General features: G+C 33.4%; 2 protein-coding genes across 3 annotated transcripts; one reads left to right on the top strand and one right to left on the bottom strand.

Moving 5' to 3' along the window:
- Positions 1 to 4,464: 4,464 nt before the first annotated feature.
- LOC106717183 (prefoldin subunit 1) lies at positions 4,465 to 5,144 on the bottom strand. Its single transcript, XM_014510917.2, has one exon. The coding sequence runs from the start codon at positions 5,027 to 5,029 to the stop codon at positions 4,643 to 4,645; it is 387 nt and encodes a 128-aa protein (XP_014366403.1). The 5' UTR covers positions 5,030 to 5,144; the 3' UTR covers positions 4,465 to 4,642.
- Positions 5,145 to 5,502: 358 nt separating this feature from the next.
- LOC106717081 (WW domain-containing adapter protein with coiled-coil homolog) lies at positions 5,503 to 14,842 on the top strand. Of its 2 annotated transcripts, none has more exons than XM_045686072.1 (10): positions 5,503 to 5,729; positions 5,845 to 5,878; positions 6,372 to 6,633; positions 7,185 to 7,499; positions 11,529 to 11,693; positions 11,945 to 12,078; positions 12,150 to 12,408; positions 12,520 to 12,665; positions 12,874 to 13,001; positions 14,372 to 14,842. In XM_045686072.1, exons 1-10 carry the CDS (start codon positions 5,689 to 5,691, stop codon positions 14,445 to 14,447), a joined length of 1,560 nt encoding a protein of 519 aa, XP_045542028.1. In that variant the 5' UTR covers positions 5,503 to 5,688; the 3' UTR covers positions 14,448 to 14,842. The 2 variants fall into 2 exon arrangements, with proteins under 2 accessions (XP_045542028.1, XP_045542027.1); XM_045686071.1 differs by having other exon boundaries at positions 6,369 to 6,633.
- The last annotated feature ends 1,787 nt before the right edge of the window (positions 14,843 to 16,629 follow it).

The raw sequence follows: 16,629 nt of genomic DNA, 5'->3' as shown, positions 1-16,629 counted from the left end.
CGATCCTGCCGCCGCTGCCGCACCTGCTGCCGCCGTTGCCGCACCTGCTGCCACCCCTGCCGCCGCTGCTGCCGCACCACTACTCGCCCTACTACTGGATGCCCAAGTAAACGTTACTCGAGTGTACCAAATATCGTGTTGATGTTTTTAGTTTCAAAATAGTGTTTTATAGACTAGGCGGCTAATAGACGATAGACGGTGCTCATTGACAATTCATTTTGACTATATCTTAGAGAAAAGTTATTATGCAACTTCTTTAAGAAGCAATTACTGCATTATAAGAGAAAAACAACAAAAACATTTCTAGTTGTATGACAAAAAACGGAGTTGAAGTGCAAAATATGGCAAAAGCCAATAAATCAAATTGTTTATGCATTTGATATGAAATTTACAAGGAAATGACGTTTGATTTGTCACAATGACAAAATATATTAAATGGAGAAGATAAGTATGCATTCCGACTGCACAAATACTTGTATTGCCTTTCATAACATTAACATTGACAAAGCAGATACAACAATATGAGTCAATACAAGTGTTGTTGCGATGGAAACCCACAGTAATGACAACCAAGATATACACACTGATGTTGGACAAATATGTTGATATATAGGTTTTTAATTTTAAATTCAGACTTTTTTAAATCAAATTTGTAACAAATATAATTAATACTTGTCCATGGCAATATTATGTTTGATCAAATTTGATTTGCTAAAACTACAATGTATCTGCGCGTTAATGTAATTGAGTCTAAAATTAAAAACCTATAAAAATCTCACAGTACCTGAAAATACGACAGAAAATATTGTAAAAGATTATTTGAATGTGACATGAAATTTTATTAACAAGGATGATTAATAAGATGGGAGTGTGATGATAATAGAAAAAAATTAGGATTGACGATAAGTATTCTATGTATAAATATAACCAGGATAAGACATGATAAATATTGAATATTCTAGGAGTATTTACGATCACTGACAAATTGTATGCATTATATGTTTATGTGAAATAAAAAAAAATTCGCTAAATGCACAAATGATGCTGAAAGGATTATTGTTTTCAAAATGAAGAGAACCACAGGAATAATTTGTAATATACATGAAGATTTTCAGGAAGAATTTTTAGAATATACTAATTTTTAAAGATATATTATGATGCACTGTGAAATATTGTTTTGGAAGAACATATGTATACAGGATGATTTCTGGAAAGATTTTTAGTATGAGCTAATTTATATAATGATGCATTACGAATGTTTTTTTTAATGATAAAAGCTATATATATGTATATGAGAGGATTTCAGGAGGGATTTGTGGAATGAACTAATTTCTATATAATGCACCGTAAAATATTGTTTTAATATGAAAGGTGATGAAACCTATTTCTATATATGTATTTTGCACAATGAAAGATTTTCATATGAAGAGTAATTTGTAAATAGGTTGATTTGACGAAGGATTTGTGGAATGAAATAATTTATATCGTGAGGCATAATGAAAGATTTTTTTGATGATAAAAGCAAGAAGCTTGAGATTATATTATAGTTGGATTCAGGAAGGCTTTATATAACGGATAATTTAGTATGAAAATGCACAATTGTAATTTTTTTTTTGATGTGAAATGCAAGATGCTTCACTTGTTATATTCACGTTTGGATTCGGAAAGAATTTGTGGGACGAGTTTTTTTCTATGATGATGGACATTGAAAGATTATTTTAAATATGCATAATTAAAATCAGAAGCTTATAACTTTACATTCTATGATGATGTATGATCAAAGATTTTTATTTTGTATAGAATAAAGACTAGAAGCTATGTGTAATATTTTGGTTGAATTCGAGATGGATTTTTAGGATGAAGGATTTTTCGTGATGATGCATAATAAACTATTGTTTTGATATATATGCCAGAAGCTTCGATAATAGTAAGTTTTATTTTGGTAATGAATGTTGGGTGTGGCAGAAAATTAGAGAGAGAGTAAAGGCAGTGAAATGCGTCTAAAAATGTTGATTAACGAGGAAGCGAGGTATGAAGATGATAAGAATTATGTTAGGAAATGCAGAAGACATCTTAACCGTGCATGAAATGGTCGTCTAAAAGGACTTTACCTTCGTAGATGTATGGATTTTGAGGACGCGAGTGCGGCGTGTTGAGGCATACGTATAACAGGAATGTCTGCCTGCCCCGTTGGCTTCGGCACGAGTGTTTATGTTTATCATAGATATTTTTATTGGCATAATCGCTTCGATCATGACAATTATATTAACCAAGTAATAGATGTACGTGTAATGACTATATTATTGATGTTTATGTCGACGTATTGTGCCCCTTGGCTCAATACCACTCGTCGACGTCCCCGTAGTGGATCCCTTACATTATAAGACATGTCGAAACTACGACGTATATAGCCATGTTACTGTAAGTCAAGTATCTACGACTAGTATAAGATCTATCTTTGATTTTGTCACAACATTTTTGTTTATCAAGAGACCGAGAATAGATTGTCTGGGAAGTTGCTGTCTCTCGGCACCTCAGTGTGTGACGCATGCATTAGCAAAACCAACATTGATTCAGTAAAAGCGACAGTAAAACAACACGAACGATACAGAAACATTTGAAACTATAATAAACTACTGTTTCTAACAATATATCAATTTGATATATAAAATACTTGTTTTTGCTTCTACATGCCTCATACTTGGTATATAAATGTATTTTTATCTTAAAAAATTAACTCAGATAATGTATTTAATTATTTTGCTTAACGTACGCATACACTTGTAAGGCTAACTTTAATTTTCTACAGAACATCACATTCTGAAGTCACAGAAACAAGAATTGTTATTTGATAAAATATTAAATTGTTGTTTTAAAATTTTATCACATGATGAAATAGTATTTTAGATTGTTATGTAAATATTTTGCTTTGTTTACGTACATTTTTTTTTGTTAGGATTTATACTTTTGTTGGATAAGTTTCAATTATAATTATGCGAAGTATATGAAATTAATAATTTTAATTCTTATTATGCGAAATTATGATATAATTATGAAATCAATGTAAAAGGAATAAAAAAATCTTGATGTGTAAAAATGGAAATAAATGTTTTAAAAATATGATGCCTTTTTGTTACGTCTAAGTCCAATACCCCACAACCAATTATTTCTTAAATACATTTAAAGTGTGGAATGGCTACTGTCGTGAGGATAATCAAGCGATCAAAAATACACTTATTTACACTTACTTCAATAATATTGAATTACAAACTGTTTCGAAAATCTTAAGTTTCTATGCGAAGCCATGTTAAAAAATATATGTTCCATAAATGGTGTAAACATTGCAATTGTCCTTTATTTTTATACTATTAGTCACCTTTTCAGATAATTTGTCACTTTTAAAACAAACATGTTTACTTGTCTTGAAGTTGAAGGACTTTGGTTTAGTTATCGTTATGCAAGTGGTAAATGTGAACTCGAGGTCATCACATCTGCATGCTCCTTTTCATATCCTTAAAAACAAACAACACATTGATGTTTTAAATTTTCTATCAGACAAGCAGTACTGTATACTTATGTGCAAGAGTAAAATATATATAATACTAGCTTTTACCCGCGACTCCGTCCGCGCGGAATAAAAAATAATAGAAAACGGGGTAAAAATTATCCTATGTCCTTTTCCTGGTTCTAAGCTACCTGCCCACCAATTTTCAGTCAAATCGATTCAGCCGTTCTTGAGTTATAAATAGTGTAACTAACACGACTTTCTTTTATATATATAGATAATTATGCTATTTTAAATTTCAGTATTTTTATTTGTACTGAATAAAAAAGTTGGATGGGTAGCTAAATCTCTAACGATGGAGCAAATGAGGATAAAGGATGTTGAAAAGATGAACAAGGAAAACTGACCCTGTCACCATATGAGGTATTAGCTAGGGAGAGAATCTGACTTGATTTTTTTTAAATAGATAAATATAGCACAGGGAATAAATCCAACTTACTATGATCTTAGTCTCCCCTAACTTAGGGTATTCTTTGAGCCCTTCGGTTGGGACGTATAGTGAGTTGATGATGACTGTAATCTCATGATAGCTCATTCTTTAAGAGTATGATAAAGGTTATAATGGAATATCTATACTTCAATGATTGTTGAAAACAATCTTATCACAATAGGCCATTTTTTAAGTTGCAATATATTCACAAAGTTCAATGGACATGGGTTGATTGGAATTATGCATTAGTACCTTTTCATCTGTTTCTTATTCACTTATTTAAATTTATGTGGAGTGACTATCTATGATGATTTTACTGTTTGATTTTATTTCTTTTTATGCTGTTGCCTGTAAATTGTTTGTACCTCAATAAATATTAAGAGATTTCCAATAAAAGACATAAGTAAATAATTAGTTTTTATTAGGTTTTGAAAATTAATAACTCTTTAAGACAGTAACATTATCTGGGCAATCATAATTAGGTGACATTACAACAATTTTAAAATAATTAGTAATACAGCATATTTGTTGTTCATTAAATAATCGCCGTCATTGCAAATTAGTAATTAAAAACCTCGTCAGAATTAAAAAGCACATTTTTAGACATACATAATTGTGATGCATTTAAACTATTACATTTTATTGTTTTAATTAGTTTTATCTTCGATCTGCTCCTTCCGTTGCTGAACCATTTCTCTTATGTTGTCTTCACTTTCTCTTAGTTTTCTTTCCAAGTACTCTTTTTTGTTCTCTAACTCGGTGATACGTTTACTAAGTATAGACACACGTTCTTCGATATTTTCCTTTAAGTCTCCTAAGTCCGCCTGAAGAAACATTCTGCTCACAGGTATGTAAGTATTGGTATCATTGGGCAGAACATTTAACTCTTGTCGCGTAGATTCTATAAATTTCAATACTTTGTCCAAGGCGTCGATTTGAGCGTCGATAATGTTGATTTTTTTTCTGGTTTCAACCATTTTTACTTGTAATTCCGCGAAAGCTTTCTTCAATTCTAAATCCACAAGTTTCGCCATATTTACTTTTTAGTGAATTTTATTATGTTCAAAGAGATACTGCGTGAGGTTATTTTCAACTTTTCAAAGAGAATGGAGATAGAGATTGGCATTTGCAAATGGCAGTAGAACGAATGTCAACTTGACAGCGTTGCATGTTGTTTGAAGTCAATAGAAGAAATATTGCTACCTTTAAATTTTTGAATAATTAACAAAAATCGTAATTAATTTTTTCCTGTAATTAAATTTATATTTAGTGAGTAATATAATTAAAATTCAATCGTAATAACGATTGTGACAATTAGCCATAGAGTTAAGATCACTATTAATTTATCTATGATAAAAGTTTGTGGCGTTGTGAATTCTACGAAAAAAATTAAATACATATTTATAAATTAGACAATCAAGTTATTTAAAGTTTTTGCCATTAGCTAAAATAAATTTTAATTTATAAAGGATAACTATAGGCAAAACAATGTATTAGCCTCCGTCATTCTTCTACGAGTATACGTTGTCGATTTACTTTTTATCTCTTTCGCGTTTCTATCGACTCTCTCTCGAGTGTCTCGAATGTGACATGGCGTCCATCAAGATGTATTGCGGCCTCTTATAAAACTATAACGGTGGTCTTATTTTACATTTTGTCACTGATGCCGTAAAATAATCGTACATTTGCATTGATGGTAATGCATGCAAGGAAACCTCAGCGAATAAGCGATGGGTACGTTACGTTTTCTTATGCAAAGTATTAGCAATATAATATGTAGATGGCGGTCGCCGATAGACAAGTGCTATGTGGATCCTACGAGAACACTAAATGTTTTTTCTGATTTCAGGTACTTTGAGAAGCACCAAACCCATCCGTATCAGGTAAGCATTTCTTTCAAAGTATTTTCCAAGTACATCATACAGATAATAGTTAAAAAACATGCTTATACTGATTCGAGTCATTCCCGATGTTATTACATTAGAAGCAACTTTTCCTGATAGATGGCTTCATTTCTATCAGTACATTGCTTGATTCTGTCATCAATTTAGGCGTCTTTGTTGCAGACATTCCTTGCAATAATCTAATTAAGTCGAACACTAGATTAGCATTTTTATAACTTTCGTAATTTGTTACATATTTGTTAGGTGTATGTAGGAGACTCATAAAAACTTAACGTATTCAATTTGTTGGGTGAGCGCTATTCTTTATATGGGCTTTTTTCAAAGATTCAATACTGACAACTTGTACATACATAACCTGTGCAACTTTTACTTTCGCATTTTATAAACAAACATGTTTATGTTGACTGCAGCATTTGAGTTTGTGATGGTTGCATTTCTTTAGCAATAATAATGTTTGTTTTCCATCCAGAAGTACAATTCCAAGATTGAGAGGACAAATAGTGACTACATTCCTGAAACACGCTATGCATCACTTAGATCACCAAACGGCAATGTGTTTACACATGGACACGGTCACGGCGGCCACACCGGTCACTCTGCCCACTCGGCCCACCACCACTACAGTCATGTGCCCGACCAAAGGCCACATACAATACCAAGAAATTCCTACATGCAAAAAGATTCCGAAAAGGAGAGAGATCGAGACTACAAATCATCTAGAAATAAGTACACAGGTGGGTTTCTCTTCATTATCAAAGGACTCCATAAGAGTTCTATCAATAAGCAAAAATAAAGCTTTGCTAAGACTGTCATGTATTCTTTCTACTTTAGTATAATTGCAGTAATTGCAATATAATGCCATATTGATAAAATTTTATAAAAATACTGATGTAAAATATGTGGTAAAATGAGAGTATGTATTTTGCATGCATCACTTAACAAAACTCAAAATTAATGCAAGACCTGTTATATAGATTTTCATCTAAGTTTTACCATTTTTTCCACCCACTTTTTTCAATATTCCTTATTGTTATTATATTTTAATTCAAATTATAATTACTGAGTAAATGTTATAATTATATAATTATTTATTTATTTATAAGCCAGCAATCGCGAATGTGTTTGATACATTATCAATGCGAATGCACATATACATTTGTTTATGTAAACAATTAAGTAATTTTCATTACATATTAATTAATATAATATTTTAAAGTAAAGTCTATTGAACAGTGCGCCATCTCGTAAATTCAGGTTAATAATATCTATTTGTAACAATTTTCAGACAGTGTTCGATCACCGAAAGAGAAACGTAGCAAAGAATGTGATAGAGAGAAGAACAACCATGAACGATGTGAATCTGAGAAAAAAAGTAGGACTAGTAGCATGAACTGTAGTGTTAGTAGGAGTAGTAAATATGATAAACGAAGTGCACCAGTTCCAAGCGTGCCTACAGGAAGTGAATGGTCAGAACATATTAGTTCATCAGGGAAGAAGTACTATTATAACTCTATCAGTGAAGTGTCACAGTGGGAGAAGCCACGGGAATGGGACTCCCGCAGGACAACATCCAAAGATTCCACATACTCTGCAAGAAGCAGTGAGTATTGCATGAGACCTTTCTATGCTATTTACTAAAATTAACATTTATTAAGCTTTAAAAATTTCCCACAAGTTCATTTAATTACATTCAAATTAATATTACATTCTATTACAAACTGAATATTTTAAGAAAATTAGTTTATTTTGTTATTTCTTTAGTGGTCTTTTAGAGAGCCATGTGTTATTTTTTCTAGACATATCTATATCTATATATATAAAAGAAAGTCGTGTTAGTTACACTATTTATAACTCAAGAACGGCTGAATCGATTTGACTGAAAATTGGTGGGCAGGTAGCTTAGAACCAGGAATAGGACATAGGATAATATTTACCCCGTTTTCTATTATTTTTTTTTTTTATTTCGCGCGGACGAAGTCGCGGGTAAAAGCTAGTTTTCATATAAAAGAACAGAAATGATTAGAAAACAAGTCTAGCTTTCAGGTAGATATTTATGTTATATTTTGTTTCATGCCTTCTATACATTATACAATCTAAACTGATGCTGTTGGGGGTTTTTAAATTAAAATATATCAAATTTTTACTATGAATAGTATGACTAATTTTAAATAATTAACAAAATAATTATTAAATCTCATTTAATTAAGACTACTTTATTTCTAATCAAAGTCATTATATTTAATAGCAATTACCATATATCTTAGAATAGTTTACAAACAAATTTGCCTCTCACAGAACTATTCACATAATAATATATCTTTAATTATAATTGCACAATAGTTTGTATTATTCCACACAATCTAAGCCTAACACAATGTCAGCCAAAATAACTATATGTGGTTTTTACATCCTATCATGTTTGATTTGTTTATGTTCCATCATAGTCAACAATGTGTTTCTTTGGTGTGCTCAGGTAATCATAATCAGTTCTAAATAATTTTGTTCAGTGTATTGTTCATCTTTTACACATTGTGAGATCCTATATATGAAGTATCTTACAACATACAGTATGGTTATTGTTGTCAATAATGACCAAAATAGATTTAAACTACTACAGGCTTCCACTTAGTACTATTCCTTAATACTGCAATATTAAAGGATAATCCTATGAAATACGGAGGAATAGGGCCAAATAACACTAACTGTGCTGAAACACTTATCATCTTGAAACAGCAAAATGTCTCCAAAAATACTTATATCATACAGATTAATCTTAAGATAATGTTTAACATGCTTCGTTATGACATTTGACATTAAATTCTATTGTTCAAAATTTGGGGCCTTAAAAGACGTTGTGATGACCTCTAAAATATGCACATGCTTTATTGTAGCTAAATATAATGCCAGTGAAATATACCTCTAAATGACAAGCTAAGATGACAAGATCCTTGGTATGATGCCAATTTTTAAGTTTTTTAAACAATTCCTTAACAAACAAACCTTTTTTAAAAAATCTTATTTCTACTTATCATTATTTGTTTGTTTGACTTTGAAACATTCTCAAATAATATTTATATTAACAATTATATACATCTTCTTTCGAGCCACACATTTCCTTACATTGCCATCCTATTTAAGGTCATATTTAGCATTCTTCTATAATAGTTGAACCTGAAAAAGCGTAAACCCTCTACAAGCAAGAATAATATTTCATTACCTTTGACTCTCTCTTTTCCAGATTTGACTGTACTTTTACTGTATTTCATTTTGCTAACAAAATATTTATGTGATGTTTGTCACAAATTTTTAATATATAAGAGACCTCCTTCATTAAAATAAAATTTATAGAAAAGGTTAAATGTTCCAACATATAACATTTTCTAATGTACATCAAGTATGTCTTTCTACTGAATAGCATGTAGAGTATAGAACTAGAAAGTGGAAGGGAAATTTATCTCAGCTGTATGTCCAATTTATAAGTTTACTTATTGGTCAATAGCAATTTACATTTGTCTGAATACAACTTAAATTATGCTATAGAAAAAAAATGTGCTATAGAAGTTAATATTGATGTAAACATGTCACTGACACAATAGAATTTATTGTTAGGAATAAACTCCTAAAGTGGTTTTTTATCATAGGGTAAAAGTAAAATAACATTTTAGTCTATGGTGAATCAAAGATGTTGTCAAAGCTGAGCAATCAATTCCTGTTCTAATTTTGTTCATGCCAAATAGACACTATACTATTGATGAGGCTTAGTGTCTGTCGGATATACACTGGTGTTTAGTTAGTCTGCTGATAGTGACAAATCATCTGCAAATTGTAGCAGTCAAGTGGCTGCTTGCTTGTTTGTTTGCCAACTTTTCTATACAAAATAAGAACATTGTCATATCTGACTCAGAAGAGATATAACTTTTTTACAGAACTTTCTTTCACTTTTGTTAAATTCTGACAAAACAATGAATAGAGTTAAGAAACTTTATTACATACTACATTATACATACTAATTTAATCCAAATAACTTTTCGCTAAAACTATTAGTGTAAATATATTATAAAATTATATGTTATTATTCTAGATTGTATTATCAGAGACCTAGATAACATTAAGTGCTTGCAATTGACCCTATATTGACTATTGAATTTTTATAACTTTAAATTTTCAGCTTTAAATTCATTAACGCATTTTGGACACTGTTCAGTGTCTGTTTAAGCTAATATTATTTGAAGTTCTAGATATACGAGTATTTAATGTTTCAGATACGTTCAAATTTCTTCAAAATTTAGTTGTATTTAGTTGATTGTGATTTTGTAGCCGGCAAAATTACTTAGGAGAAAATATTATATTGTTTTTTTTATTAATAAAGTCACATTAATGTACAAATTTTATAAATTGTTACTAGATTTATCTTACATAGTTATATTTTTATATTCAACTATCAAAATTATTTCTATCATCCATCCATCCATTCAGCCTCGTTAGACCACTCCTGGGCATAGGCATAGGCCTCACCCAAAGATCTCCACAATTATCGGTCCTGTGCAACCCGCATCCAGGATACTCCCACAACCTCGACCAGATCATTGGTCCATCTTGCATTTTCATCATCCATTTCTATCATAAACCTGCAAAACACTGCAGTTGAAATGTCGATGAAATTTCAACTATAGTAACATTTCTATTGATTCTTTTTCACAAATCAGTGAGCACAATATGAGTTACTGCGTTTGATAACCACAGTAACAACCCCATTGTTGGCCTAGGATTTATATTTTTTTATGGGTTTTAATTTTATGATTTCAATAGATTGTGTGTAAAAATTTTACTTGAATATGTATGAATTAGCTAGATATATTTATAAAAATAGGTAAATCTTAAAACTAAAAAAGGTTTCAACAATATTTGTTAAGACACTTTATATCTCAGGTCGAATGGCGAACTTATACATATAAACGCGCCATATTTATACAAAAGTTTAGTAAGATCATGGCGTGACATCAAATAAATTGATCACTAACATAACCAAAACATTGTGTCATATGCCATTGACTCCAATGTCCCAGTCTTAGGTCTTCCCATACTAATTATCATCAAATAAGTTACTTAAGAAAGTTAGTTATTTCTTCTATTGTTGGTTGTTTATAATTGTTTTAATATTTATTTAAATGTAACATTATAGTAATTTCATAACTAGTATTTTTAATGATATTTTTAATTTTATTGTTTCCATTTTCTATATAAGCTTTAAAATTATTGAAGTAATATACTAACTTGTAACATTACGTAAGATAAGTAATCTGTGATTTGCCACTGCTTTAACACTGTACATTGACTGGCAGGAGATAGCGCAGGACAGGCGGTTACTACGCATGCGCAGACTTACTTTGTACCTTTGTAAGACATGCATCAAAACATATAATTACTACGTTTTTTTTTTCAAAGCTCGCTCTGGATATATATTTGCAAGAAACAATGACACTAAGATGTATTTATTTGTCCAAATTATTTCAAATGAAACTGTAGTTGGTTTTTAGCTCATGTTCATTCCAATTGAAAGTTGCGGGAAGGATGTATTTTGTATAATGAATTTATTTGTTGTTATACAAGTTTCGTGTGGTATGTACAGATCGTGACAGAGAGAAAAGGTCGCGGTCGCGGTCAGGACGGCGGGAGTCGGAGCAGTCGCGCAGCAAGCGCTCCAACAACGCCTCCGACCGATACTGGAGCGGACGAGATGACGACTCGCATCCGCACGAACGACAGCGACCCAAACACTCGCACGATGCCAAGGGTATATAGATGTATATTTTGTATAATAAAATTTTATTGGATACAACTTAATATTTCGTGAAAAAGATGTCAGGTGAAATGAAATATACCCTTGCTTCAGTTAACTTTCACTAAATCAGCTTGTTTGAATCGTTTTTCCAATATCTTTGATACTGAGATAGTTTTGTTTTTTGTGATATTTTGTTACTTAAATGTGTACTTTTTGTATGTGTATGAAAATGTTTGTGTTGAATTGTGTGTGTGTGTGGTCAGATGGCCAGCCTCAGGACATGGACATCTCGCCTGACCGCAGCACGCCGCTGTCGGAGGGCTCGTACGCTCGCGACCCCCCGCGCTCCGACAACGCCGTGCCCCCCGTCGTCGTGCTCGACAACTCTAACCAGCCCGTGAGTAAAACACACAAATACTTTCACAACATACGTTATAGATAATTACTATATGTTCCTTGTATTATCAGACGGGATCGCTGCTGGCGGCGGCGTTACCGCGCATCGTGGCCACGCCGGTGTCGATGGGCAGCGGGGTGTCGGCTGCGACGGGCACGGGGGGTGCGACGGGCATGGCGGGGGGCGCGACGAGCCTGGCGGGCGCGGCGTGCACGGACACGGGCGGGTGTACGCCGCACCGCGACGCCGGACCCCCTACGCCGACGCATTCGGAGAACACGGACCCCCATGCGCCGCCCCTCCACCTCGACGCGGCGCTGCCCAGGAAGAGTAAGTGCCGACACGTGTTTGGGTTACGTTCAAATCTGAGACTGTCTGAAACTTGATAAGCTAGCAAAATATGTATAGTTTTAAAGATTGTGCGTGTTTGTGATGTAACAGTGGAGTGCCTGGGCAGCTACTCGTCGGTCGTGGGGGGTCCGCTGCAGCACGCCGTACCCATGCTGACCCCCTCCCTGATGAACTACGTGCGCGCGGACCTCACCGCGCACGTCGCCGCCTGGCCCGCCGACATACTCGAGAAACAGGTATCTACGTCTGTACCACTCTGTACCAACCTCCGCTTACACTGACATTAATTTTACATTTAACTTCATTTATGTTTTTCTCAAAAACTACTGTGAATTTATGTCAGTTTTGTCTCCGAATCCCTTTAGTTGTGTTCTGCGCCTTCAATGTAGAATACCTCGAGCAAAGCTGACTGTATGTGCAGTGAGAATGATAATTTGTTTGCAGGCGAACAAGTTCACAGAGGAGGCGTACCAGCTGGGCTGTCTGCAGTGCACGCGCGTCTCCGCAGAGCTCAAGTGCGCGCGCTCGCTGGTGCGCCACACAGAGATACAGGCTACGCTGCAGGAACAAAAGTAAATATACAATTATATATTATTATACACTATATAAACCCACGTAATTTATTTATATTAGGTCCTTACATATGAAATTGGCGTTTTGCATGGGAGGAACAAAAAGTCGAATATTTTTTAATATAATATATTTAATTAATCAAAGTATGAACCATTATTTTCTATGCACTTTTGCCATCTCATAGGTAGTTCATTGATCCCTTTACTAAAAAAACCAGTCGGACGGGAATCAATAAAATCTTTGAAGACGATTTGGACTGCCCCATCGGAGTTGAATTTTTTACCTTGCAAGAAGTTATCCAAATTTCGAAAAAAATGGTAATCTGTTGGAGCAAGGTCCGGGGAGTACGGAGGATGTCTTAGACTTTCCAATTGAAGCTCTTCTAATTTAGTAGCCGTCTGTTGCGCAGTGTGTGGTCTAGCGTTGTCGTGAAGCAGCAGTGGCGTGGAGCGATTGACCAGCCTAGGTTGTTTAGCCGCTAGCTTTTCCATCATGGTTTGCAATTGCTGACAATAGACATCAGCCGTAATAGTCTGGCCAGATTTGAGAAAACTGTAATGAACAATACCGGCACTAGTCCACCAAACGCTTACAAGTAACTTTTTTGGGGTTAATTTTCGCTTGGGGCAGGATTTGGCTGGCCGGCCAGGATCCAACCATTGCGCTGAGCGCTTCCGATTATCGTAAAGAACCCATTTTTCATCACAGGTAATGATTCGGTTTAAAATACCTTCATTATTGTGCCGGTTTAGTAATGTAACGCAACAGTCGACGCGCGTTTGCCGGTTTGCTTCAGTCAATTCGTGAGGTACCCACCTTTCAAGCTTTTTAATCTTCCCAATTTGCTTCAAGTGAATTAAAACAGTTTTATCACTAACATCGCAGCCTGCAGCTAACTCGGACGTGGTTTGCGATGGATCCGCTTCCACAATAGCCTTCAACTCTTCATTATCAACTTGAGTCTCAGGCCGTGCACGGGGCTCGTTCTGCAGATCGAAATTTCCAGAACGAAAACGTTGGAACCAAAAACGAACTGTGTTTTCTTTTGCAACACGACCGCCATACACATCATTCACCCTTCGAGTCGTTTCCGCAGCACTAGTGCCACGGCGGAACTCGTACTCGTAAATAATGCGATATTTTAAGTTTTCCATTTTGTAAAATGAGTGACGCAAACAGAAAAAAAACAGAAGAAAAAAAACAAATGAATGACGGTCATCGAACCACAAATACATGAGTCTATAGCTGTACAAATTTGAATTTGGAATTCCTTACCAAAGAGGAGAAATTCGTGATTAAAGTGGCCAGTACGAAAAACGCCAATTTCATATGTAAGGACCTAATATTAATTTTAATAATTTTTGTGTAGAGTGATGTACCTGCGGCAGCAGATCACGAGGCTGGAGGAGCTCAAGTCGCAGAACTCGTTCATGTCGGACGACTAGGAGTCGGCGTGGGGCCGAGCCGCGTCGGACATGCCGCGTGACCCACGCGTCTACTACACGTGACCCACGCGTCTACTACACGTGACCCACGCGTCTACTACACGTGACCCACGCGTCTACTACACGTGACGTCGCGTCCGCCCCACGCTAATACTTCCTTGATGATTACAATCATCGGTCAGTTGTAAGGGTACAGTGTTTTGTAACGTGTTTATTTGTAAAAAATGGAAATGATATGAACTTATTTGTTAGGTGTCCGCCGCTCGTTAGTGTGCGTTTGTTGTGTTCATTGCCCGACACGCAAACAGTGCAAACAGTCTTATATAGTTTTGATTTGATCAACGGATCGAGTACATTGTGGAGTATACATCAATTTAATGCCTTTCTTAATAATTTGAAGCAATAATTATATAAAAGTATATTTAAATAATCTGACAAAAATGGTTGTGTGAACAATGTACTGTGTCACTGAATTTAAATTAATTATTTTTCAATTTTGAAATTAATTTCAATAATGTACTGTTTTGTTATAATTCATACATACATACATACATACAGTTGTCTTTAATATGTATATTTTTTTTTATTTTAATAACGTTGACATAAAAGCAAGTAACATTTTTTAAATTGTTACGATCCTTTTTTTTTGGTAAATCCTAAATATTAACTTTTGATTATTTTATATTACATTTGTGTTGTCCCTTAATATTGCATTTTTTTTTTTATTTCAGTAAATGAAACTGAATATATATACAGGTTGATTTAAATTGATTGTAATAATTTTTTCAATTATAAATGATAAACTAATTCTATATATAATTAAATGATAATGTCTCATAATGTTGATTTTTTTTTTCTATAATAATTATAAAAATTTGGATTATTATACAGGATGTTTAAATTGTATTAATTTATTAAAAACGGCTTAAATTACGATATGATATTTTCGTATCCGTGTTCATTTAAATTAAGCCGTTTTTAATTTATTTATTATCATGTTTCACGTAAAAAAAAATCATAAATTGATTTGAAAAATGTTTTCTTTTTTGTTTATTGGTGAAAAGTTTTAAAATGTTTCAGTGTTTAATGTGCAGTGTATTTTATATTTGCAAAGTGTTCTTTCTTGTTCCTATGTACTAAAATGTTCAAATGTACGCATTGAAATAATTTATAATTATTCATAAATTAAAATTATTGTAATATTTCTAATCCGATGTCGTGTCCTTGTATTTTATTTTCTTTTAATTATTTTATTTTCTTTATTATTATTATTTTTTTTTCTAATAATTTGTAGACTGTTTACCAAATCCGTGGAATATAAGTTCAAATAATTCCAATGAATGTGTGAAAATAATTAATATTTTATATATGAAAAAGTTAATGTAATCGGAAAGAGACGAGCTGATGATAAATTGTAATAAATTCAATGTTTTTTTTTGTTGCTCTATGTGTCATGTGTCATGTGCTCGAATAATATGAAACTTTTGTTGAGGAAGATATCTTACCTGAAAAAAAAAGGATAAATAAATCGAGTTGTTTGTCAGCGGAATGTCTCTTTTCGATAATGTTACAATTAATTTCAAATTCAATGTCTTTCATTAACATATTTGTCTGTAGTTTTCATTCGTCTTTGTGTATATTATATTAAATCGCATTCAAAGAGAGAAAGTTGTAACAATTTCTAAATTAGTTTAATCAAAGTATTCGTATTAAGAGAAATTATTATAAAATTAATATTTTTGTTAGTGTGTTTGTGTCGATTGCGCGTCTTTTTGACATGTAGCCGTAGGATTACACTGCGGTGACATTCTCTTATGTCACACTCTCTTATGTCAAAGAGAAGAAAGAGATGTGTCAGTGAAAATGACACTGCAATGGAGTTGTGCGGAAAATGTTCATTTTAACGGTCGGTTTTTTAACGTCGCGTTAAAACTTGTTCGTCGACGCTTTAAAAATCTTGCTCCTGTTCACCCAGAGCTCAAAATGAAACGCTGCGTGATATTGTTGCGTTTTAAAAGCGCTGCGGTATAAACAGATAAACGCTTTTTTAACGCGCGTTAGAATAGCGCCCGTACGAATAATCGCTAAGTGTGGAGTTGTCCGCCTCACACAATGTCCCCTTTGTCTAACATCAAATACGGTCCTCAGTCTTTTATATTGTAAGTGTTTATTTTGTATTGGA

This window comes from Papilio machaon, chromosome Z, assembly GCF_912999745.1.
Source record: "Papilio machaon chromosome Z, ilPapMach1.1, whole genome shotgun sequence".
Lineage (NCBI taxonomy): Eukaryota > Metazoa > Arthropoda > Insecta > Lepidoptera > Papilionidae > Papilio > Papilio machaon.
The sequence above is the reverse complement of the archived record's forward strand: the minus strand, read 5'-3'. Positions and strand labels throughout refer to the sequence as shown.